General features: G+C 34.3%; 1 protein-coding gene across 1 annotated transcript in view; it reads left to right on the forward strand.

Moving 5' to 3' along the window:
• The window catches only part of MUC19 (mucin 19, oligomeric), a 236587-nt gene that overhangs the window by 58204 nt on the left and 151422 nt on the right, over positions 1-26961 (forward strand). The window contains 20 exon segments of the mRNA XM_073021301.1: positions 1247-1336; positions 1767-1893; positions 3278-3524; positions 5724-5776; positions 5877-5977; positions 6214-6365; positions 7013-7151; positions 8401-8505; positions 8590-8784; positions 9698-9937; positions 10010-10166; positions 11141-11266; positions 12109-12250; positions 12944-12975; positions 13798-13827; positions 15063-15104; positions 15637-15669; positions 16048-16092; positions 24149-24187; positions 25710-25808. Coding sequence (XP_072877402.1) covers positions 1247-1336; positions 1767-1893; positions 3278-3524; positions 5724-5776; positions 5877-5977; positions 6214-6365; positions 7013-7151; positions 8401-8505; positions 8590-8784; positions 9698-9937; positions 10010-10166; positions 11141-11266; positions 12109-12250; positions 12944-12975; positions 13798-13827; positions 15063-15104; positions 15637-15669; positions 16048-16092; positions 24149-24187; positions 25710-25808 — 2194 coding nt within the window.

Genomic DNA, 26961 nt, shown 5'->3' on the forward strand with positions numbered 1-26961 from the left:
TCTATTACCAAAAATCTTTAGGCCAAGCACTTATTACTCAGATGCTATTGTTATGATTTTTATTTTTGTTAATTTAATACTATGCTAGTTATTTATAGGCCAATGAAATATCGATTAAAAAACAAAACAAAATTGGTGGGTTGGAATTATTGATACTGGTTGTGCTAATATATGACCTTCAGGAAAACTGATATAATCTTCTATAATCTTCTGAGGTGACTGGGATCATGTGGTGGTTGGGTGGCGGGGGGGGGGGTGGGGGGGGCGTTGTTGTGGTTGCTTTATTTACCAACTCATCACAATTTAGCTATAAATATATATTTTAAAGTTAAAAGGAATCTAAAGATATAATACGGTCCCCTAATTCCATTTTTATATAGAAACTGCATTTCAGAAAAAGGTAAGTTGATTTAATCCAAAAATTCCAAAGCTAACAAAGACTTTGCCTCTTAGTGTAAGATTTTTTAATTATAGCATGCCATCTTTGCATATAGTGACAAGTTAGATGTATCACAGCAGAACACTTTAAAAATTGTTTTAATAGAAGAGAACAGTTAAAATTGTACATCTTTTCTTTCAATTAAAGAAATTATGGGCCGGGCGCGGTGGCTCAAGCCTGTAATCCCAGCACTTTGGGAGGCTGAGATGGGCGGATCACGAGGTCAGGAGATCGAGACCATCCTGGCTAATACGTTGAAACCTCGTCTCTACTAAAAAAAATACAAAAAACTAGCCGGGCGACGTGGTGGGCGCCTGTAGTCCCAGCTACTCCGGAGGCTGAGGCAGGAGAATGGCGTAAGCCCGGGAGGCGAGATCCGGCCACTGCACTCCAGCCTGGGCGACAGAGCCAGACTCCGTCTCAAAAAAAAAAAAAAAAAAAAAGAATTATGGCCGGGGTGCAGTGGCTCACGTCTGTCATCCTAGCACTTTGGGAGGCCGAGGTGGCTGAATCACGAGGTCAGGAGATCGAGACCACCTGGCCAACACGGTGAAACCCTATCTTTACTAAAAATACAAAAAATTAGCTAGGCTTGGTGACACACACCTGTAATCCCAGCTATACAGGAGGCTGAGGCAGGAGAATCACTTGAACCCAGTAGGCAGAGGTTGCAGTGAGCCGAGATCATGCCACTGCACTCCAACCTGGGCGAAAGAGTAAGACTCCATCTCAAAAAAAAAAATAAAAAGGAAAGGATTATGACATTATTGAAACTAGTTTTGGGTGCACTGATTTTCTTCCAGAAAGTTTGCTGAAAGGCACTGTGGAATTCTTCTTGATTCAAGTGGGCCTTTTGCTTCTTGCCACCCAATTGTGAACCCTAAACACTATCATGAGGTATGTGAGGCTCTAACATTAACACTTCTTGTTGACAAATACTTTGCTGATATTGACAAAAGCATGTAGATATTAAATATTTACGAATAACAGCCATTGTCAGTAGATTAAAGTATATCCTTCGATATGTATTATGATTCTTTTAATTCATTCTTGTGTTAGATATGCCAACTTCACAAGAAAAGCGGGGTGCTGGAAAATAACCCCAAATAAGAAAATCTTGAATAAGTTTCTCTTTCTGCCTTTTTAAAAATGTTTTGACAAGCAGGCTAATAATTCATTTACTATTTTGAATATTTAAAAATGTTTTCGAACAATTCAAAAAAGCTTTTTTTGAGTAGAAGAGTGGTTAGGAACTAAATTATACTCAGTTTACCTGTTCTTCTGCGTAACTTCATAATGTAATATAAATTTGTTTCTTATTTTCAAGGAATGCAAAAAATATACTTGCTCTTGTGAAAACAGTCAAGACTGCCTATGTACAATTTTAGGCAACTATGTGAAAGCATGTGCTGAGAAGGAAACATACATAGTAGAATGGAGAACTGGCTTATGTGGTAAGCCGCAGAGAAGCTTTCAATAACTACTTCCGTCCCAGTTTTGCTATAGTGTGTGTGTGTGTGTGTGTGTGTGTGTGTGTTGTGTCTGTGTGTAGGCATATGTGTTTACAAATTTTTAACTAGTTCTTTCAAAGATGATTTTTTTGTTTTATTTTTAATATCCTTGTGCAATCCTTACATATTTTACTTCTTGATTTGTTGATCTTGATTTAATATATTCACATATAGAGAAAAACCAGAATATATACGTATTTATATATAAATATATGTTTCTGTTCAATTATTGTGTTCTGAAATTTAAATAATGTTCTGACTGCTAATGCATTTGTAAATGACATTTTAATATGAATTATTTATGTTGAGAAAAAACAAAAATGAACCAATAAATTAAGGGCTCAACTATGATATTTTTAAAACCTTGCTTTGTTTTAAAATATTTATTGCACTGTTTGACTATGACTTCACAAAAACGCTTGATTTACCAAGACAAAAACAAAAACAAACAACAAACTTTGTAGAAACAAACCTCTTGTAGATCATATTTAACACCTCATTGCTTGTATCTAGTTAATCAATAAGATCTGTCCGTTTCACCTCCAAAATCTCTCTTAAATTTATTCACATCTCTCCATCTATATTGCCACCAACGAGGTTCAAGAAACTACCATTGTTTTTTCTCCTGGGTGATTTCAGTAGCCTCCTTCAATATTTACTCTTGGCTTCCTCTAATCCATTTTCTACAGAAAAACCAGGGTAATCTTTAAAACCAAGCCAAATGGAACTAAGCATACCATGTGACACTCCAGGCTAAAATAAGTTAATGGTGTCTCATTGCTCTAAGTCTCAATACCAAACTCCTTAAGGGGACCCTGTAAATTTTAACCACTGATTCATTCTGTCTCTGGCCATATAGTTTCTATTCTTCTATGTACTCTTTCAAAGACTCATTGTCCCTCTGATTTAGGCGATTCTTCAGACAGAATCACCTCTCCCTGGACTGTCTCCTTGCTCTTCATCTACTCACACTCTTCACTAAGTGTAGGTCCTCATCTGTACACAGTTAGTGCTTCCCCTCTTGTTGCTTCATAGCACGTACCATGACTGTCCTTTCACTGGGAATATAAGCCACGTGAAAGCAATGTATTGCTTCTCCTGTTTATGGGCTTAACCCCCAGCAAAGTGTTTAAACACATTAATGGGAATTCAGTATTGACTGAAAACAAAAAAGAATTTAAAAAACCCAGTGAACAAGGACTTAAAAAATTCATAATCTCTCTTATGAAAATTCACAATGATATCTATAAACATCGAGCTGAAATAAAATTGTTTATTTCCCTGAATATGTACATATTCATTGTTTCTTTTGTCTCTGTACCAACAGAACATTCTTGTCCAAGTGGACTAGTTTTCAAGTACAATGTAAAAGCCTGTAATAGTTCTTGCCGATCATTGTCAGAGAGAGATAGGAGCTGTGATGTAGAAGATGTTCCAGTTGATGGATGCACCTGCCCTGATGAAATGTACCAGAATAATGAAGGAAATTGTGTACTGAAATCTCAGTGTGACTGCTACATAAATGACGAGGTCATGCAACCAGGCAAACTCATCCATATTGATGACAATAAATGGTATGGAAATTACATGTATACTTGCTATGACACTGAAATCAACAGACTGTGTTCTTTTCAGAGAAATGGTCTTTTGTCAGTATGAAGTCTTTTTAGACTGGTCATACTTATGATTCTTATTTCTTAATAAAAATCTCTTTTATTCTGGAAGGCTCATTGCATCCTAATGGATATAGATTATCCCACTCTGGTTTTGTTTTAAACACCAGTAGAAAAATATTCTGGTAAATTCTATATACAGACAATGTGAAATGATTTCATATTCAGAAGATGCTCTCTAGCTGTCTCTCCGTAGTCATCATTCAACAAACACTTATTAAGTGTCTGCAGTGTGCCAGGCCTTGTGCTGAGTGCTGGAGTTGCAAAGCTGAAGGAACATTGTCTTGGACTCCAATTACTTAGAGTAATTGTATTACGCAGGGCACAAACTATTAGAAGGAGGTTTGTATACTAGAATATGGTAGCAGAAAGAGCCAGGTACTACCTGAGGAGATTAAGGAAAACTTCTCAGAGAAGACAGGCAAATAAATTGTACGAGGGAATGAATCTTTTTCCAGACAAAAATGAAATGTAGAGGATGATTTCCTGTAAACAGAACGCACAGATGTAGGAAATGTTAGAAAAAAACTACACATGTGGGTTGTTTTGTACAAGATTGGGTTAGAAACACTGAGAGTGGTCAGATCATAACCGAGAATTTGGAATTAGTTTCTGAAGAATTGAAGAATTTTGACTATTTTGGCCGAGGAGGCTATGATTTCTACAGTTTGGAGCAAAGTAATTTTTCTCTTTCTTTCTTTCTTTCTTTTTTTTTTTGAGACGGGGTCTCACTTCAATTGCCCAGGCTGGAGTTCAGTAGCACAGGTTTGGCTCACTGCAGCTCCAACCTCCCTGGGCTCAAGTGATTCTCCCACCTCAGCCTCCTGAGTAGCTGGGACTACAGGTGCATGCCACCATGTCCAGCTAATGTTTTGTATTTTTACTAGATACGGTATTTTGCCATGTTGCCCAGGCTGGTCTTAAACTCTTGGACTTAAGCAATTCACCTGCCTTGGCTTCCCAGAGTGCTGAGATTACAGGCATGAGCCACTGTGCTCAGCCTGGAGCAAAGTAATTTAAGCATGTTTCTAATTCCATAGAGAGATGTAGGAATTCTTGACAACATAATTGCCAAAATGAAATAGTCATTCAAAAATACTTTGAATACACCTCCTCTCTTTTCTTTGGTTTCATGAGGCTATCATTTAGCAATAAGTAATTTTTCTTGATCATTCAAAAGGAAACCCCTTTATATCAAAGCCCATGAGCCTTTGGCTGGGGTTTGATAATGATAATTTCTTTTTCTCTGTAGTTTTGGGGAATCAATAGATTAACTTTTTAATGGTGCTTAATAAAGAATTACTATTTTATCTGTTTTGGACATTAGAAAATACGCAGTCTGCTCTTATTTTCATGGGAATCAATACATTAACTTTTCAATGAATCAGGCCAGTACCTCCAAATTATGTTCCCTTCACCATATTTGAGACTTTCCTTAGCTGGCACCACTGTGATAGCTAACTTGGTTGCTCATTGTTGCTCTGTCTCTCTGTCTCCTGCTTCCTGCACTACTGCAAGAATGTGTAGCTTAAAGCCACGCGCATACCTATGTAACAAACCTGCACGTTCTGCACATGTATCCCAGAACTTAAAGTATAATAATAATAATAATAATAACAACAACAACAACAACAACAATAAAGAATATGTAGCCTAAAGCAGTATTCTGATAGGGCCACCTCCCTGCTCAGAAACTTTAGTGACTGACAGTTACCTGGAGAACAAATACAAACTTGCAAGTCATTTAAGACCATCTAAAGTCTGGCCCCAATCTACATATACTGCTTCCCCCCATTTTCCCTTCTTTCCATCCAAACATGAATCATTTGAGTCACTGGAACGTATCTTGTTCTCTCCTACACCACAGTTTGGCATCTTATCAGAAGTATTAAATTTCACTTCTCATCAAGATCCAGCCATCCTTTCCACAAGGTTTTCTCTGATGCCCATAAAACCTTGTTTGTACATTCTTGTAATATTTACAAGGTGATATCTTATCCTTTGGTACATTTTATGCCTCTTCTGGGGATGGTGTCTCACTCATTTAACTAATTGTCCTTGAAACTTATGTCTAAATTTATAATTTTGTTTTATTTCCAGTGTCTGTCGGGATGGAATTCTTCTTTGCCAGATTCCCATTGATTTAACCCTACGTAAGTGTTAAAATCACGGTGCAAATTTAAAATATCCACTTTTGCTAAAGAAAACAGATCGACAGGCTCTTGATCAATTATAATTCTTCTTATTCTGCAGAAAATTGTTCTGGAGGGGCTGAGTATGTAGACTGTAGGGATCCCAAGGCACAGAGAAGAACCGACAGAACATGCAGTACTTGGAACATACCTGTTTTTGATGTAAGTAACATAGTATTAGAGTTTAGCCATTGAAAGGTTTTGTTTCAGGTCCTAGGAAAGCTATAATTTTAATGAAAAACAATTAGAAGGTCATACTCTTTTTGCGTGTTATTTTCAGTTGTCAAAGATTGACTCCACATACATACATGATATATTTAAGCATTTAAATTAATGCTGATAATATGACATGATTAGAATGGTGCCTCATGGTATATATTTTATATTTATTCTTGTAGGAGAACTTGCCTTGCAAACGTGGGTGCTTTTGTCCAGAAGGAATGGTTCGAAATTCTAAAGGGATATGCATCCTTCCTGATGACTGTCCGTGCTCTTTTGGTGGACGAGAATATGATGAAGGAAGTGTCACTTCTGTTGGCTGCAATGAATGGTGCTTAACAATGGATTTTTATTTTATTTGTTTTAGATATTAGAAAATGCAGTCTGTTCTTATTTTCATAGGAAAGAATTCACACTTTGGAATATTTGAAAAAAAATGACCAAATACAGTTAGAAAAAGATGCTATTTTATTTATTTATTTATTTATTTATTTATTTATTTATTTATTTTGAGACAGAGTCTTGCACTGTCACCCAGGCAAGAGTGCAGTGGCATGGTCTCGGTTCACTGCAAGCTGGCCTCCCGGGTTCACGCCATTCTCCTGCCTCAGCCTCCAGAGTAGCTGGGACTATAGGTGCTTATCACCACACCCAGCTAATCTTTTGTATTTTTGGTAGAGACAGGGTTTCACCATGTTAGCCAGGATGGTCTTGATCTCCTGATCACGTGATCTGCCTGCCTGGGCCTCCCAAAATGCTGAGATTAGAGGCGTGAGCCACCGTGCCTGGCCAAGATGCTATTTTTAAAACAGAAGTTTATGTAGCATTGTATATATTGAACATCCTACATTATAACGAAGACAACTACAAAATTTAAATCAATATGAAACATAATTTTGTGCTTCTTTACAAAAGCAATATTAGTGTATGAATCCCGGCATAATATAATCACTACACTGTGTCATCTTTTCCTTTTAGTACCTGCATTAAAGGGTCTTGGAGTTGTACCCAAAATGAATGTCAAACCATCTGCCACATCTATGGGGAAGGTCATGTTAGAACTTTTGATGGGAAAAGTTACAGTTTTGACGGTCTCTGCCAGTATTCATTTCTTGAGGTAATTATGAATATGTCTTATTAAAATTTTTCTATAATTCTTAATTGTTCATTTGTAGATTAGTTCCAAATACTTTTATTTTCAAATGGGAAATATTTTTAAAATATTATATGTTATATATGTTATTTAACATATATATCTTATGTTATATAACATATAATATAACATTATAATATATATTACATATATAACATATATAACATTATATATAACATATATAATATATAACATCTATAAAACATATATATTATATATAACATATATAACAACATATTATATGTTATATTTTTAAAATATTATATGTCCCTTATATGTTTCCAGAAGGCAGTAAAAGGTTATATTGTGTACTGCTGGCTCTGGAGGCTAGGACTAGATTTCAATACTGGCTCCATCTTTTATCACATGCATGTCTTTGGGGACATTCCTTAACCTCTCAGTGTCTCAGTTTTTGTATTTACAAAATGGGCGTGAAAATAGCCCCTACTTGAAACCACACTAGAGCACACACTGGAGGACATACTAGTGCTCAATAAATAAATGCTAGATATGATTCTTCCAACAACAGCACCGGCAGCAAAAATTACAACTAACATTTATGAGTGCTTCTTTGCCAAGCAAATTTATATATTTCATTACATTTAATAATTATAATACTATAAGACTGATATTATTATTCCTATGATGCAGATGAAGAAATTGAAGTTTAGAGAGGTTAAGCAACTTAAGCTACCAAATTGAAAATGTCATAGTAAACCTAGACCTGTCTGATTACAGAGTTCATGCTTGTTACATACATTCCAGAGTTCATCTTATCAAGCTGCAAGCTTCCTAACAAACATTTAAGGGGTAAAATTTGTTGTATTTATGCATTAGTTTTGTTTGAATATCAAGTTTCATATAAGTCTTTGAGGAAATAAGGCCAAATTTATCTAGCTAGTCTAGAAATAAATCTGTGATTACAAATGTATATACTTTAAATACTTACATGTTTATGGAATAATTCTGAACTTGTGCAGAAGTAATGGGAAAATAACTGAGTCAAAACAAATTAGCTAGAGTGGACTTGGTCAAGGCTAACTATCTGTAAATGTGTTAAACTATTGTTTTTTGGAAATTCCATAACACAACATACGGCAATTTATTGAGTTTAAGGCAAATATTTTCTCTAAGAATATTTGTCTGACACAAATACTGTAGTTGATTTCTGTGTCTCTAATATTTACAAACTATTATAATTTTTATTTTAAAGGATTATTGTGGTCATGAAAATGGCACATTTCGTATTTTAACGGAGAGTGTTCCATGCTGTGAAGATGGACTAACATGCTCAAGAAAAATTATAGTTTCTTTTCAGGTACAGTACTATTTTCTTTATTTTTTCCTCTCACATTGTGACAGCCAAATAAAACTGTTATTATAAATCTGTCTGAATTTACAGGATCAGAATGTTGTCTTGCAAGATGGTAAAGTAACAGCAGTCAAATCTACAGAAAGTAAGAAATGTGAACTCAATACAAATGCATACTCCATACATACTGTTGGCCTGTACTTAATTCTGAAATTTCAAAATGGAATAATCATGATTTGGGACAAAAATACAAGACTGTCTGTTATTCTGGATCCAAACTGGCATGTATGTATATCGCTAACAAGTGAATAACGGGGAAGCAAAATCATTTCTGTTACTAAAAATTAAAGACAGGTATTCATAGGCAGAGTATAGGGGAATGGCAGGGTCTGTGTTAGAGTAACATGCCCTCCACCTTTCTTCAACCTTCTTATGAAATATGAAATGTAATCAAAGATAACAAAATCTGGTTAAAAAGTAAATGCAAGGCTGGGCGTGGTGGCTCAAGCCTGTAATCCCAGCACTTTGGGAGGCCGAGACGGGCGGATCACGAGGTCAGGAGATCCAGACCATCCTGGCTAACACAGTGAAACCCCGTCTCTACTAAAAAAGACAAAAAACTAGCTGGGTGTGGTGGCGGGCGCCTGTAGTCCCAGCTACTCGGGAGGCTGAGGCAGGAGAATGGCGTGAACCCGGGAGGTGGGGCTTGCAGTGAGCTGAGATCCGGCCACTGCAGTCCAGCCTGGGCGACAGAGCGAGACTCTGTCTCAAAAAAAAAAAAAAGTAAATGCAATAACCTGAGGCATTGTAGTTTACCCATATTTGGTTACTTGAGATTATCACATGATGTGATTTTCAGGTATTTGATATATTTTGAACTAAATGTGTTCCTTGGAGCAAATATTTTAAGAAGCCAAAGTAGTCTCGTGTAATTTGAAACTAGCAGACATACCTGTTTTGGTTCTTTAGACATTTATTCTGTGTGGTACTAGATCATTTTGTGATATGGGGTACCTTAAATGGGAGAATACTCTTATCCACAAATTCTGGAATATTATCCATGAAAATTGGAATTTTACATAGATTCATGCTCCAATATACATAATCATGATATCTATCTGTTCATCTATCATCTGTTTATCTATCTCAATGTCCCTAGTACAACTAATTTTTAAATTTCCTTTTCTGATCAATACAGGGCAAGGTGTGTGGTCTTTGTGGAAATAACAATGGTGATCTCAAGGATGATTTCACAACAAGATACTCTTCAGTAGCTTCTGGAGCACTGGAATTTGGGAATAGTTGGAAAACAAGCCAAGAGTGCTCAGATACAGTGACTCAGACTTTCCCATGTGATTCAAACCCGTACTGTAAAGCCTGGGCTGTGCGAAAATGTGAGATCCTCAGAGACAGCACCTTCAGAGACTGCCACAGCAAGGTAGCATTGTTCTGAAAGCAGTGACTTACACAGGGTTTCCTCCCAGAGACTCATGTGCTGTGCTCTGCCTAGGTTGACCCCAGTGCTTACTATGACGCATGCATTGAAGAAGCCTGCGCTTGTGACATGGAGGGGAAGTACCTGGGATTCTGCACTGCCGTGGCTATGTACGCAGAGGCGTGTAGTGCAGTTGGAGTTTGTGTCTCATGGAGAAAACCAAATCTGTGTCGTAAGTGAAGTCCATATGTTGTTGTTCTTTCAAAATGTAATTAGATAGAAGTATTTTGTTAGACCCTCAGTCTTCCTCTCATATTTTCTATAAAACACATGTTTGTGTACCTAGAAACATGTTGATATTTTTGTTTATGGTGTGCAAAAATACCTAACATAAAAAATAAAGCACCTGGCCTAGTGCTTCAAGTTCAATTTTAGTTTAAAAATTCACGTGTTCACAGGGGGAAAAATGAATACTGATGGAGAATATTTCTCATTCATACTTCGATGATGAACTGTTTACCTATCTTGATATATTTACATATCCTTCAATATTTACCGAATATATTACTTTTCCTTAAAGTGCTCACACATGTTTCCTTGAAAACTTTCATAGAGCCCTATTGAAGATGAACTGTACATTGAGTATAGACTGAATCTCGATACATATGGAATGTAATAACCTTAATAGAAATGAGTCAGCTCTTTTCCTTCTAAGTATTATGAGAGAAAATATGATAAGTGTTAAAACAGAACCCTCATCTTATTCAGTTTTTTATACACAGGATTAGATTATATTGATATCTTTAGTTACTTCATTTAGGAACTGCTATTTACATACTAAAGAGCTTAATTGTCTAGGATTTAGTTTTCCAATTTAAAGTTGAAATTGAAACCATGAATCTAGGCTATGACCTAAAATATCTCCAAATGATAAAATGAAAGTTTACCTGTTAAATCTCAAACTAACCAGAGTGTGAGATGGCAAAACAAAGTTCTATTTTGAGTTTATATGTCTACCCCGCTTGTGACCTATTTTGGCTTATATGACAGTTTAGATAAAGCCAAAGGAACTTGATAAGACCTGATATAGTTTAGATATGTTTATTATTAATATCATCCCAAATCCCTTATTAAAATGCTTTGGAAAATGAAAGGTGAAAATTGTCATATAATGAATGAAAGTAATTTGATGTAATTCAATTATAGCTGTCTACTGTGATTATTACAATGCACCTGGGGAATGCAGATGGCATTATGAACCTTGTGGCACAGTGACCGCAAAAACATGCAAAGATCAGGTCATTGGCCAGAAATTTTCTTCACTTTTAGAAGGTAACACATACTTTAAGAATATCCATAAAGTAGTGCAAATGCTATTCCTCTTAACTGGAAAGGATTGCTTCTCCCAATTTAGTGTCTAACATTTTGTAATTTAATGAATAGTTATCTTTGTTATGTCATTAATGTTTCTACATTAGAAACACTTTCTCTAAACATAAGCTTAGTGGGGGATGGGGACAGCACTCTGATCCTATTGTCACTTTTATATCTTTGATCAGACAATGTTGTTTAGTGTGAATGCAGTTTCAGAATGCAACATGTAATACAATCTTGCTTGAGTCGTATAATTACTGTAGTAATTAACTATATCTTACACTTAAGCAGCATTTTATTCTTAGCATTATTTATTTCAGAGATAAACAAAAAGCAGGCAAGAAAACAGTATAACATGAAACTCTTCCAAAAGTCACAACTGTGTTAAATCCTTTGGTGTATTTTTAGCTTATTTTGCTATGACTTCTTTATCTTTACTTACTGTTGCAAAGACAGATATTTGAAACTGGCATTCACATTTCAGGATATGTATTTACCAGAGCCTATTTTATGTTACAGCATCATGCCCATTATGAAAGTAGCAAATCATTTAAAATTACTTCAAGAATCATTTTAGAAAAAAATAAATCAACCAAAATCTGTAAGTTCTTAGTCTGACATTTCACTGCAAGAAGATCTGAACCTTGTTTTATTTATATATTTTCATGATGAGTGTGATATTGTTTTGCTATTGTCTACTTCACTTCATGGAGTCATTTAAGTAACTTTACAAATATATAATATACAGTATAATGAGTTTCAGTAGATAGAGATGAACTGTGGGTCATTTTTACACACAGGTTGTTATGCTAAGTGCCCAGATAGTGCTCCTTACCTGGATGAGAACACCATGAAATGTGTCAGTTTATCTGAGTGCAGCTGCTTCTATAATGATATCATACCAGCAGGGGAAGTGATTGAAGATAATTGTGGAAGAACATGGTATATTCTCTACTAACTTTTCAATAAGCAATTTTGACTTTTGCCTTTTCATTTAGGAAGAAAACTAAATATGTGTATGAATATATTATGTTAATAACATATATGTCATGTATACATGTATATATCTCTATAATTTTTGATCATGCCATTTCTGAATGAGAAGGCCAGCTTTAGGTTCATTTTATATCAGTTATGTTGGTTATTTTTATTTTCAGATAATTCACATGTCAACAAATGGTTTGTGGAATTTTATACTTAATAACGCAGAACACAGGACAGAAAATGTCATTGTGTAGTTCTAGAGGAAAAGAATTTTAATTCTTTAAATGTAAGATTATGTTCACAGGTTTTCAAAGAGTTACATGGAAGCAAATTGACGGGTTCATAGTAGGTCACCACGGCCATCAAATAACATCGTGTTTGAAATTGACTGTGTAAGAACTACCTCTAAGGGTTACCTGCACACCATTTCTTCAGGTGCCCGGAGCTCCTCAGTGAAATGATTGGGTATAGCAGCACATGGAAAAACAAGCAATTTGAATAGTATTTCTCTTGGGGAAACAAATATTTACTTCTATTTGGTTCTGCTTGTTTTCAATCAGACAATTTGTTGTTTTAAATTTGTGAGCTGTATGCAATTAAGAGTCAAATTTTCCAATTCATTCTTTTTTTCTTTTTACATTTAACTTTCAGCTACTGTATTGCAGGGCAGTTGGAGTGCAGTGGTAAGTCATTAAATTTTACACTAATTGATTTAGGAAAAATCAGAGGAGGGGTTGGGAATCATTTTTAGACTAATCACCAGAGGGGCAGGGACTTGAATGCATTAGGCTGTCCCTCAGAGGACTGGCACAATTCCATCCCAGAGCGATTGTCCATGATGAGTTGCTGTTGGAAACCAGTGCTGCCAAGATATGCTGAACGACTGTCAGATGGGGCCATGGCTGATACTCAGGGGGTGCACCTGCTGCATACGTGCCCCTGCCTAACTGTAGGTTCTGGGAATTGAGGGAGTGAGGCATCAGTGAAAGGATGATTCCTCCCCACTGATAATGAAAGGGAGGAATAGAAGATGAGAATCAATATAAAAAGAATTAAAAAACTGAAGGATTTTTCGTGAGCAACACATATCTCTCACTGCAACCTCCACCTCCCTGGTTCAAGTGATTCTCCTGACACAGCCTCCTGGGCAGCTAGGATTACAGGCATGAGCCACCACACCTGGCTAATTTTTATATTTTTAGTGGAAATGGGGTTTCACCGTGTTGGCCGGGCTGGTCTCGAACTCCTGACCTCAGGTGATCCACCTGCTTTGGCCTCCCAAAGTGTTGGGATTACAGGCATGAGCCACCGTGCCCAGCCACAACACACATCTTAAAAAAATAAATTCCAAAAACCTTCAAAAGAATATGTGAGCTACTCCTTTTTATATTAGAAATTGCAAGAAGTAAAATAAAAAGAGACATGACTTATAGACAAATTGAGATGTAGAATTTTTTCAAGATATAAAAATTCCTGTCAATAACAGTAATGTGTGATTATTTCAGAAACTGCTCCTACCAATTCAACATTTGCAGGTAAAATCATCATTATACTTTAAATGTTGTTTCTCTGATTTCTTTGTGTAGCTAATCCTTTATGGTTTCACTTGAATCTGTGCCAGTAAAAGGTATGATGGTAAATCTGCTGATACAAAAATTGTGAATTAAAATGGACAGTTACTAGAAATATGTCAGAATACCCTTTCATTATATTCCTATGAATTAAGTTAGGAATATGATTAAACGTACAATAGATATTATTAGTTAATATTTATGTTATTAATTCATTAATATTTTAACTCTGCACATTAGTTAAATATCATTGTCCAAAGCTTGATATTTTTAGATAATAATTGAATAAGTGAATGAAGTAGAAGTAAATGTTGCCTTCTGTGAAGTAAATATTTTAAAACCATCATCATGCTGGAAGATGATTTGAAAACAGAAATAAAAAATTATTTCCTTCCTTCCTTCCTTCCTTCCTTCCTTCCTTCCTTCCTTCCTTCCTTCCTTCCTTCCTTCCTTCCTTCCTTCTTTCCTTCCTCCCTCCCTCCCTCCTTCTCCTTCCTTACCTCCCTCCCTCCTTCTTTCCTTGCCTGCTTTCTTGCTTCCTGTTTTGCTTGCTTTCTTGTTTTGAGGCAGGGTCTCACTTTGTGACCCAGGCTGGAGTGCAATGGTGCAATCACAGTGCACTGCAGCCTCTATTGCCTTGGCTCATGTGATCCTCCCATCTCAGCCTCCTGAGTAGCTTGAACCAAAGGCATGCGCTGCCATGCCTGGCTAATTTTTTATTTTGTAGAGATGGTCTTGTTCTGCTGCCCAGGCTAGAGTGCAGTGGCACGATCAGGGCTCACTGCTTCCAACAGTGAGCTTCCAACAGCGAGGCTTTGACAATTTATTTAAAATTATGCAATCTGCTCTAAAATGCTAGTTAAATTTTAGTTATTTTTGGTCACTTACCTGAAGTGATCATACCAGGGTTCTGAACTACATTCCTTTAAAGTCGTTATTGGCCCATAAAGAGACCTTATAAAGTTCCTATGAGATTTTGGTTAAGTGATAATAACAGGAAATAGTTATTTTTGGTGGACATATATAAATATATGATGTTATTTGTGCAGATGTAAATAAAAAATTATTTTGTCACTTAACGTCTGCACATGTTTCAGAAATTTTACTTTTAGTTTATGATAACTGGTTTTTTGAGCTATATTTCCCAGCAAAAATTATTCAATTAATTTATTTTCATAAATATTGTGTTTCCTAAACAGTTTCCACTACAACGGCTACCGCCATATTAAGCACCGGAGCAGGTAAATAAATTAAAAAGTGCTAACTATTTTTATAGCTCCTAAATGAGCAGCAAAAATAATTGATAGTTTGGGAATCATGGTACTTTTTTCAAAGTTTTCATTCTCCATTTATGTATTTGCTAAAGGCCCATGCCAAATAGCAGGTCTGTACGTAATTGTAACATTATTAAAGAACATCTTCCCTTTTCAAAGGTTGTCTGTCCTAAGAAGAACATTCTACATACTACTGATTTGGAGAAAGTGGCTATGTCAGAAAATTCTATGTTAAATTCCTTGAAAGTAATTTACAATTTCTTTTATTAACACCAAGAAATCTTTAACTTTAATTGGATGCTTTGTCATTAAAACAGTAGCTAGTGGAGCACAAAAGTATATTGAAATGTGTAAACATCTGATAAGTGAACTTAACTGTTACATTTAATCATTTATTTGCATTCTGGAGATCTTGAAACATGTTTAAATAGGTATGGTTAACCTCATCTTTCAATACCAGTTTAATGTATATTTCCAAATATTTGTCTTCTTTGCATAGCAATTACACTGGTTACCAGTAGCCCAGGCATAGGTAAGCTGTAACCTCTAAGCCACAACTTAATCAATGGGGGATTTTTAAAAACACCCAAAACTTCCTTTGCAGTATTATATCTTTGTAATGACATTTTTAGAAGAAATAGACAAAGTTTCTTTTTTAAAAAAGAATTTTTTAGAGAAAGCTTTTGGGGGAAAAAAAGCGTTATACCAAATGATAAGGTTTTTTGACCTTTTACTTGGGGCTTATACATTTTAAAACTAATATTTGGGCTTCTTTTCACCTATATGATGATTTTTTGTCTGAAACAGTCATTTCAAGTTGATCCATTTTGCATGTGACTATAGATGTTCTTGGAAGTATAATTTCCCCTGCATACAAAACTTATTTTTCCCATTGTTTTCTCAAATTCAGCAGCATCCATTCCAGCGATTACAACATCAAGCAGTGAAACAACAGGTAGGTAAATCAGAAAATCCATAAGTGACGAATAAAGTTTTGAATAAAGGTTTGTATCTGAAACCTTGAACAACTTAAATATTAGAATCAACATCAGTTTGATTATACATTAAAATATTTGGGTTTGAATTTTCCCTCTGACCATCCAGTTTCCCTAATTTAGTTTGCTATTTTATCTTTCCACCTAAATTTAAAAATGTGTTCAGTATGTTTCAGTGTCTTTAATGCATATGAAAATGTGATTTAAAAATTCACAAAAAATGGCTAGCAGACAGTTTAGCATTGTGACTCTACATGTTGTTGTTGTTTGTAATATATAATAGTCACCTTCTTTTCTTTAATTAATTATACAATTAAAAAGATGCCAATTTTACTTAATTGAAGATTCACATGCATAGTGTATGTCATTTCTTTCTAGAATCTATGTGTCTGAGAAAATCATCCATAGATTTCAACCTTCCAACTCTGCACTATCTTTCATATACTCACTTTTCTATACTTACAGTCTTTACCCCCAACTTAGCACTAATTCTCTTTCTTTATTATTTATTAACCTATCAAGTCTTAAATGAATACATTACTTCAAGTCACAGGCCATGCTTCGCCATCCTTGTATTCCCAATTGTACCTAATGTCAAGATACAGATTAGTTTGTATTCAGTAAGTATTTACAGAGTGAATGAATGACTTTTCTTTTTCCCTGTCAAAAATTTAGAACTCAGGTTTAGAACTTTAGCTCAGTATTTCTGGTGAAGGTTAAACTATTTGTTAAATATTAGTTATACTGATAAATCCAACAGTTCATACATTTCACTAATTAGAGCTAATCTTCAATACAAAGATACAGTATAAAACCAAGGCTATTATTGGATTATAAATTGATATCATAATATAGAATTGTGACTATAATTTTGAACATTTTGTAAATCTTAGTGTTGTCTATTTTTAAATTAATATATTTTTATATTCAAGGAGTAAATACATATGTATATCTTAAAGCATCAGCTATCATAGTGCACAATATTATTAAAAATACCGAAAACAACATGCTACTTCCTGTCAAACTTTCTCTTATGTTGGATACCATTCGTGACACAAAGCATTACTGGCTCTTTCAATGTAAATCTCAGAAAGCCTGACACATTTCAAAAATGTTCTTTTGCAGTCTGTAATCATAAATTCATTTCCCAGGACTAATAACAATTTCATCCCAATAGGTTTTTGAATTATTTCTTATGCACCGCAGAGTAATTTTCTAGCTACGTGTTACCTCAGTTGCAAGCAGTGGACTGAATCCCTAATTTTCAGCCTGGCTCTGTTTCTAAGATGATTAATTTGGTTCAGTTACTAAGCGTTGCTTTAGTCAAAGTCGTTCATCAGCTATTAAAACTTTCGTATCTTGTGATCATTTAAAGAAATATTTTTTTCCTTGATTTGATGAACTGCATAGATACGCATGAATCATAAGCAGCTTAGATAACTATTTCTATTTCCTCAGTATCATGATGATATCTATATCCTATAATACAATACTTACCTAGAACTATTAAAAGTGGTTTAATTTTTCTAACTTATATACATATATATAAAATATATAAATTGTATGTATATAAATATATAAAATATATAATTTCCTTTTCAAACACCTGATTTTGAATGTAATATTCAATTTTATTTTGTCAACACTTTGTACTGTAGTAAGTTAACTGTCCATGGAAAACAGAACATCATGAGAAGATTACCCTGATAAGGTTTTTGTGAGCAACTGATTAAGTTTTAGATGTAATATTTTGTCCCATTTACCATAAAACACTAAAAAAACTTATCAATCATCTTCATGGTAGCATTTTAAAAATTATAAATCAAATGCAGAGTTGAATTATAGGAAAGATTACCTGGGTGATTTTTTCCTTGAATTCATTTGGTATTATTTATGACTTTTGTGCTTTGCCTTACTGAATCCTAATGTTTTATTTAATTTCCCTGAAATTCTGGTAGATATTTCATGCTCTGTAAGTATAATATTAATAATTAACCAAATGCTATGTTACTATTTTATTGAAAGATATGCTAAAAATGACTTTTATTGAGGATTTACCTTATTCTAGTCATTATATTAAATATTTTTCATTCAGTATCTCATTAAATCTTAATCCTCTGATTGTTATTCTCCACAGTCTTCCTCACCTCATCATTTTAAAAGTGAGGAAATGCAAAGAGCTTAACTAACATTTTCAGGGTTATAAGGATCAGAAAGAAAAGGACTTTCTGGCATGATCTAGAGAGAAGTCAGGATTGGTTTTCTTTTTCTTGTTATCCATGAGAGCCAGAAACTGTAGTCAACATCATTATAAAATCAGGAGACAAAGAAGTATAAAAATGTTTATTTTTTTCCCTCATATTAAAATTTTCCAATTGTGCCACAAAATGTGTGTGTTTCAAATAAAGTTAATCAAGTAATCCCAATGTGCAGAAAACATTGATTGTCAGATTAATAATATATTCCCAGCATTTATTAATAGTGTATGTATAGCTTATCTTGTTGCTGGAACAGATTAGGAAGTGCTAATTTTCCAGATAAACTGAAGCATACAAAACTTTAATTAAATTTTAGTTAAATGTATCAAATTTCAATTAAAAAATAACGATTAGTGGTAAGAATTAGAGGTAATTCTTAGTTCCTTATCTTTTCTGAGGCTATGACCATATCACACTATACAGATGGGAATTTAGAAATCATTCAAATAATGATTAACTTAGTTTTCCTTAAAACCTGTGACTTGAGGGTTTGGCACATGCCAGTTGGTCATCTGTGTTCATTCAATTAAGTGGAAATCATAAATAGTATACTTCAACTTGTGCTAGGGACTTGGACTGAGTACAAACTATTCAAGATAAAATGTGGTATTTCTGAATTTTAACAACTAAGAGATGATATGCCAATTTTCTTCTGGCTGAGGAATCATAATAATTTATATAAAGTGAGGATGGTAATCAGAAGAAACCCAGAAAGTGCTAGATAAGGGTTTACTGTTATTTTTATTTTGGAGCTCCAAAGGAAAAAGTCACATCTATTATTTTTCATTTTTCATGTAAGAATAAAACATTTTCCTTTAAGAGACACCAACTTATTTTTTCTTTTCACACTCTTTTTCTTTCTAAATTCATCCAATAAACATTATGTCATTGTGAAAACGAAACAGTTTAAATTGTTTGCTTTTAGAATTTTTTTTTAAAAAAATAAAGGTCTTTTGTAGAGCAATTGTCTTGCACAAATTGTAGGCTTGAAAGATGCATCCTATTTCTTTCACTGACATTGGTGGTTTAAAAGTGGCGTTTTCAAATTATGATGAATCCCTAACTACAAAATGATTTTTGTTTTCAAGTTTTCTGGTGGTAAGCCTCACTTGATCAGTTATGAGAACAATGAATCCCATATTTGTTTTATTTTAAAATAAGTGTTTTGACATCATCACTAGCAAAGGGTGTTTTTTTCTGTTTCTTTCAAAATATAGTAGATACTTAGAGATTGAAAAGTAAAAGATTATATTTCAGATATAATATAGCTAAGAAGACACTTTATTTCAAATATGTATTTCCTCTCCATGAACTATCTATAATAAATGAAAGGATTTGTTTCTTGGACATGGAAACCTATTTCATTGTGGATAATGTATTAGTGCTTTTGAGCAGAACCAATATGATAAGTGGGATAAATTAACTTGGTTAAAACTTTCCTACTTTTACTTTTTGCTTTGTCTTAAAAATAAATCATTTTAACATAAAAACCTATAATTATTGAACACAAAGATAACATTTATTTTAAAAAGAGTCTCGGCGGGGCAGTGGGGTAGGGGCTGCAGGCTTTTGCCGCTGACTTGTTCTCTGGATAAAGTACTTTTGACCAAGTACTGCATAGAAGACAAGGTATGACTTCATTGTTGAATAGACCATAACTTTTTTGTTGAGGTAAATAGCATAGAAGTAAAGGGTACTTTTGAGGGATTTAGAAAAACATTGCAGAAAACTCTAAAGTGAAAGGGAAGCAGTGTGCAGACTTTAATTTCTCCACATGCTTTCTGTATCTATCATCTTTTCCGTACAGTGAATGCTTTCAGAGGGCTAAAATACCCTGAGAGATGCCTAGCTAACCATTCTAATAAGCATGCTATTTTTAGAAGAAACATTATGCAGTTATGGGGCTTTTCCTTTTTAGATTGACTGATCTTGATACAGAGCTAATATTTACTGAGCACTACTCTACCTATATGACATATATTATCTGATTTGATACAGAAAATTCCCTAAAGTGGTGCCATCATTTCTCCCTATTTACAAATGAGTAAATGGAAACACAAAGAGGTTAAGTTATACATTCAAGGTTACTTGCTAGTAAGTTGCAGAGATAATTAAAATTCAGAACATATTTTCTAGACGCCAGTCCTAATGCCCCTGTGTTTCCATGTTTAAAGAAGAGGATGAAGTTGAATTTAATTTACATCAGTTATTGAAGAAGCAACATATAATTACAGATTCTGATTTCAAATTGGAACTTATGTTAAAATCATAGGTTGTTTAGTAGGTTTATATTAAAACAACAACAAAAAATCCCCCCTGTGAATGAATACGTGGGACACTGACATATAATTTAGAAGTGGGTTTCTGTTACACAACAATATAATCTGTTAAAATGCATATTTACTCAAAAATTTAAAAACTTAGAATGTTACAACTGTAAGTTATATATAAATTTTGTTTATACAATGTGCTTATTATAAAATAGCATCAATCATAAAAAAAAATCGCATCAGGCAAAGGGAGGTAGATGAGTATAGTGGAATGTGGAATTAGAAAAATGAGAATTTGAATCCCTCCCCTTAAAGTTTGACCCTGTTTTAAGTCCCTCAAGCAGCCTGAGGTTTAGTGTTCTCATCTGTGAAGTGGGAACTAAAAGTAATCTCTACATGGAAAGATTTGAGAAGACAGTAAATGTGATAGTGCAGCTTAGTGTAATACATAGGAAGTATTCAGTAAAGGCAACTTTACTATTAGTGAATTTTATAAGGAATGATTAACTAGGTGAATGAGTTTATATTTTAGTTGGGGAGTTTAATACTTTATAGGTTACTAATCAGAAACATACTGCTTCTTGAATTAAAGCCAATTTTATGAATTTTTAAATTTTTTCAGAATAAGATATTTTGCAAAAGCTGTAGACTCTGCAGTACTGAATTTGTTGTTTATGAGGGGAAATGTTATGGATACTCCTGAAGTTTATCTTTCAGACATATATTTTAAGTAAAATAAAATTCATTGAAAAAAATGTCAAAATATTTTTTCCTTGTAAAAATTAAAATGATTCTTAGAATTAATTTAAAAACTTAGTGGTAGCTAGAAAATTAATTAAAAGACTTTATATTACGTTTGTAGCGAGGTGAAACCCAAGTGGACAAAGCCACTTGAAAAAATGTTTTAGGGTGGAGTTAGTGTTTTGGTGAAGGCAGCTCCTCCTATTACTATTTATGTCTCGTACACAAAGAAGCTGACGCATAATAATTGACAGTATCAAGTACTTCCAGCATGTGTGTTCATTTGCAAGTAACAGAAAAATCAGTTGAAACTGTAATGGTTATGGATGTCAGAATTAATGAGAACGAGAATGCAGTCTCTATCAGTTTTGGTAATTAAACCCAGAAGAAAAGTGAGTTCTCACGGATTCCTGTTAGTAAAGGCTTATCCCTACTTTTATTGCTGTATCAATAATTTCAGACTTACATCTTCTGAAGTTCATTCATGGGGAAAAGGAGCTATATCATAGTAGCCTGACTGGTCTGTACTCCAATCTGTGCCTAGTTTAAATAACTCTATGACCCTGATTAAAGATCGGTCCTTGAGATGCACATGAGCATGTTGCCATCTCAGCAACATCAATTATAAGGAAAGGCCTATAAATATGTTCTCTTGTGCATATGGCAAAAATAGTGATGATCAGAGCACTACCACCTATGGTGTGCAACTATGTTCTTGAATCCATGTTGATTAGAGCATATTTATTTAGATGTGTAAATTTCAGAGATTTGATTTTATTCCATATGATAATGCTGTTTTTAATTAAATGCAATTGTCTTCAGTTTGAAAGTACTCAAATTGGATCACTGGAATTCCATAAAGGTTAAATCAATACTAGGAAATGGAATCTGCACCAAAATCTTTGGGAATATCAGGGTCTATCTATTCTTCCACATCATTCTAATCTTGATCGTCTCTGGGGTTCATGGCATAACAGTCTTTCCATGCTATTCTTACAATTAGATCAGCAAGATATTTTGATTCAAATGTCCAACTATTGTGCTCATTAGTGAGAAAAGATCAAGATCTGAGCTGGTCAGTTGGTGGAGTCTGTGTAATACCGATTTTGAAAATTCTTCTCAACTAAACCTTGTCAGCTCTTGATAACTGTCACAAAAATTTTCTCTCAAACTAGTTACCATACTTATTTAAATATACATTCTGTAAAGTAATTCGGGGAGACAGGATATTTTATTCTTTACTTGATATTGTGTTCTATAATTTCTAGTCTAATTTTTAATATTTCCATTAACATGGTGAATGGGTAATTAAGAAAATTTGAAAACTGCAGGAGGTGATGTGTTATACATACAGGCAGAATAACATAAAAAACAGTATGGGTCACAGTCCTAGATACTGGGGGACTTACATTTAAGTCCTAGTTTTGTCACTAATCAGCAGTGTGATCTTGAACAAATCACTCAACCTTTCTGAGCCCCATTCTTTATAGAAAAATGGGTAAAATATTTTTACTCCATTCATTCATTCATTCATTCATTCATTCATTCATTCTATGGACAAATATTTCTCAAGCTCTTATTATGTGCTAGGCACTCTTATAGGCCTTGGAGATACTAAAGTGAATTAAAATTGACATGGTTTCTGCCTTTATAAAGCCTACAGCCTAGTCAGGAATGTGGATATCAATTAAGTAATTACAAAAACAAATGGAAATTTACATCAACACAAGAGCTATGGGGCATCTAAAAGGGCCTGGGATGAGAGGCAGGGGATTTAATCCAGTCAAGGAGCTCAGGAAGGACTGAAGAAAAGATGATTGAGTTGAGAACTGACCAATGAAAGCTCAAGTAGGAGAAGAGGAGGAAAGAACCATGTTCCAAGTACAGAGAACTGCAAACAGCAGGTAGAAAAGATAGAAAGGCAAGTGTGGCTGGACGAGGAGTGAGGATCAAATAGATTGTGTGAGAAGTTTGTTTCTCTCCTTCTTTTTCTGAAGTTCCAAAACACTATAAAATTGCAAAGTAGTATTGTTTACATAAAGTAAGCAGTGGATTTCCATGGATTTTCAATGAAAATTAACATTGAAATAGAGAAAATACCTGACTATTTTTTTATTTATGAAAACCCCAAATTAATAAAGGCTTATTTTTAAGTGCACAGGTCCTCAGTAAACATGTGATGAGCTTTTATCACATCCCTAGCAATGGACAGACATTGAGAATACAAAGGTAAAACATGGCCTTTTCCTTCAGGAGTTCACTGATAATCCACAACAGCTGTTTAGGGTAAATTCAAATTTATTTTTATAAACCTGCTATGTCAAATCATAAACATAAATCTTAAAAAATATTTATCCTTTTCCCTCCAAGTCCTTATAGACTAAGTGTTACTCAATATAAAAATATCCAAGCTGCAGACAACCAGAAGCTGAGAAAAGTTGAAGAAACCATAAACTGCAAAATCAGCCTCTGCTTATCAGAGGATGTATTGCCGTTGTTGATATACATTCCATTTACTTTGTATTTAGTAGAATTCAGCATATGTGTATGTGTGTGTATGTATACATTGGAAAGTACACCATGTATGTCACTATTTTAAAAATGAAATACAAATTTTTTATTAACTCTAAACACTAAATATATTACAAATTACTCTATATTGAAAACTACACAACAGCTGAACAATCTCTCTAGTATTTTTTCCTTGAGGTTGGAAAAATTCACATCATTTCTGTTTTCCTTTTCAGGAACGACTCTAGGTCCTCTCACCGAGCCTTTTACTACAGGCCAGTATACTAATTCCTGGTTTTATATGTTAAATAAAAATATTCAATAGTTTAAATCATTAGTCACTTTGGGTTTTAAAGAAAGAATGTATAGGACAGTTTGACTTTAGAAAAAATATTTCAAACAAGTAGTTTACTAGGTTTTTACCACTGACTTTAAATTTTTCTTTAAAAACCTTGAATTTTACTTGTTTTTGATCAGTCTATATTGACTGGCTATAGAAACATGGTTTCTAGTTTTATTTTCTTCTTTATCATTAACTATTAACATAATATCTGCAACAGTAGTAAATATCTTTAAATTTTTTTAAAGACTATGGGTTGCACATCTAATAACATACGTTACTGTCTTAGATGTTTAAAGTTTAAACATGTGCACATCTAATAATAGCTCTCTTAGCTGTTCTAAGCCTAAACGTAGCAATTAACTATTTCATGATAGTGTTTCTTTATTGTTATTATCAGCCCCAGGCCACAGTGATTAAGGCATAAGGATCTGCTTATTTTATTTTATTTTTAAATTTTAAAAATTATTTTTTTTAAAATGTGGATACATAGTAGGTATATACACATATGGCATACATGAGATGTTTTGATACAGGCATGCAATGTGAAATAAGCACATCATGGAGAATGGGGAATCCATCCCCTTAAGCATTTACCCTTTGTGTTCTAAATAATCCAATTATATTCTTTAAGTTATTTTAAAATGTATAATTATTATTGGCTATAGTCACCCCATTGTGCTATCAAATAGTAGGTATTATTCATTCTTTTAAATGTTTTTATACCCATTAACCATCCCCACCTCTCCCTAACCCCTGACTACCCTTCCTAGCTCTGCTAACCATCCATTTACATTCTATGTTCATGAGTTCAATGGATCTGATTTTTTTAGATCCCATAAAATAAGAACATGTGATGTTTGTCTTTCTGTACCTGGCTTATTTCACTTAACATAATGATCTCCCATTCCATCCATGTTTTTGCAAATGACTGGATCCCATTCTTTTTTATGGCTGAATAGTACTCCATTTCATGTATCGTTTATCCATTTATCTGTTGCTGGACACTTAGCTTGCTTCCAGATCTTAACTATTGTAAACAGTGCTGTCACAAATGTAGGAGTGCAGATATCTCTTTGATACACTGATTTTCTTTCTTTTGGGTATATGCTCAGCAGTGGGATTGCTGGATCATACGGTAGCTCAATTTTTAGTTTCCTGAGGAACCTCCAAACTTTTCTCCACAGTGGCTGTAGGTTCTGCTTATTTTAAAACACTTATTTAGAAAAATATATGAAGACCTAGTGTGGCTCAGTTCAAGATGCAGAAAGCCGTATTTGTAAAAAAGAAAAAAAGGCAATGATATTAAAACAAATTCTTAGGGAACTCTAGGCAGAAAGTCACTGGCTTTATTGATTCTATTTTCTATGGTAAAACTGATTAAACAGTTAACTCACTCCATGGTGATAAAGTCCTAATAGACTTTAGATGAGACGTTTATTTTATGTTTTTCTCAGGCATTACTGAAACTTCAGTTCCCATCATCTCAACATCTGGAAATGCAGGCACGACAGGAGTAGTGAGCCCCACCGTCACTGGTGCTGCAGGCGTGGCAGGTAAATTAAATTCAGAACAAAGTATACCAGTCTCAGCTAAGAAACTCATTTTAGTTTCTCAGTGATGTGACTCAGAACAATATTTTGCAAAATAAAGGTATTAGAGCTAGGTGATTATTCCTTATATGTAATTGAAATATCGTATCTTTAGTCTTTTCACAAGTTGCTTCCTTAAAGTATAATGTTAAAATTATATGTGCTGATGACCTTGACAGTTGGTGGTGCCTATGCATTTTTTTAGCCAGATATTTGTTTTTTCTTTACCTTTGTCAGGGACAACTGGAGTGTTACCAGGTATAACCACAGGAGCTGAACATGGAAATTTAAGTGACTTCAGAACAGGTGAGACAAAGAAATGAGTCAAATGCTATCTCTTCCACAGCCTATTTCTACTAGGAATCCTCTGTTTCAACTTGGCAACAACTTTCCCCTGAGTACAATAGCTGACTTCAGAGCTATAGAAGTCAGCTAAATGACCTTGGGGAAAAATTCAATGATTAATATTTAATAAAATACTAATGATATGTTTCTATGGCACAGGAATATTTCTGAATTGTCTACAATTATATAGTATGTAATTTAATCAACAATTACACCATGGTAGTTATCTGTCGTTATTCCCATTAGGTGAGAAAATAATAAAAGGTCTCCAAGCTGGAAGAGGCAGGATTAGAACACATAATCCTAAGTCTGGTGTGGAATAGCTAGCTCCACAGCTCTGTGTGTGTATAAAAACGTAGATCCAACAAAAGCCAATGAGAATATGCTTGCCCTACATATCATTGACTGAATTTTAACTACTGTTGGTTTCATGAATAAAATATTATTGGTTTCCTTAACGAGACATCATTTTGATAGAAAACAAAAAAGCGTAAGTTCACCCCTGTCCACCATGCTATCAGCTACTAATTTCAAGTATCTCTTAAGTTTCTTCTCTGCATCAATTTGCCTCTGCTTTTGTTCAGGTGTTAAACATTTTCCACCTAGCCTCCACCTTGCTCACCTTCCTCCAACACAATGGTGTTTAAAGTGTGGTTTCTGGAACAGCAGCATCAGCATCTTCTGGGAACTTGTTAGAAATGTAAATGTCTGGGCCCACCTTCCTAAAATCAGAAGCTATTGGAGTGGAGCCCAGCATTTTACTAGCAAGCCC

The sequence above is a fragment of the Chlorocebus sabaeus genome, chromosome 11 (genome assembly GCF_047675955.1).
Source record: "Chlorocebus sabaeus isolate Y175 chromosome 11, mChlSab1.0.hap1, whole genome shotgun sequence".
Classification (NCBI taxonomy): domain Eukaryota; kingdom Metazoa; phylum Chordata; class Mammalia; order Primates; family Cercopithecidae; genus Chlorocebus; species Chlorocebus sabaeus.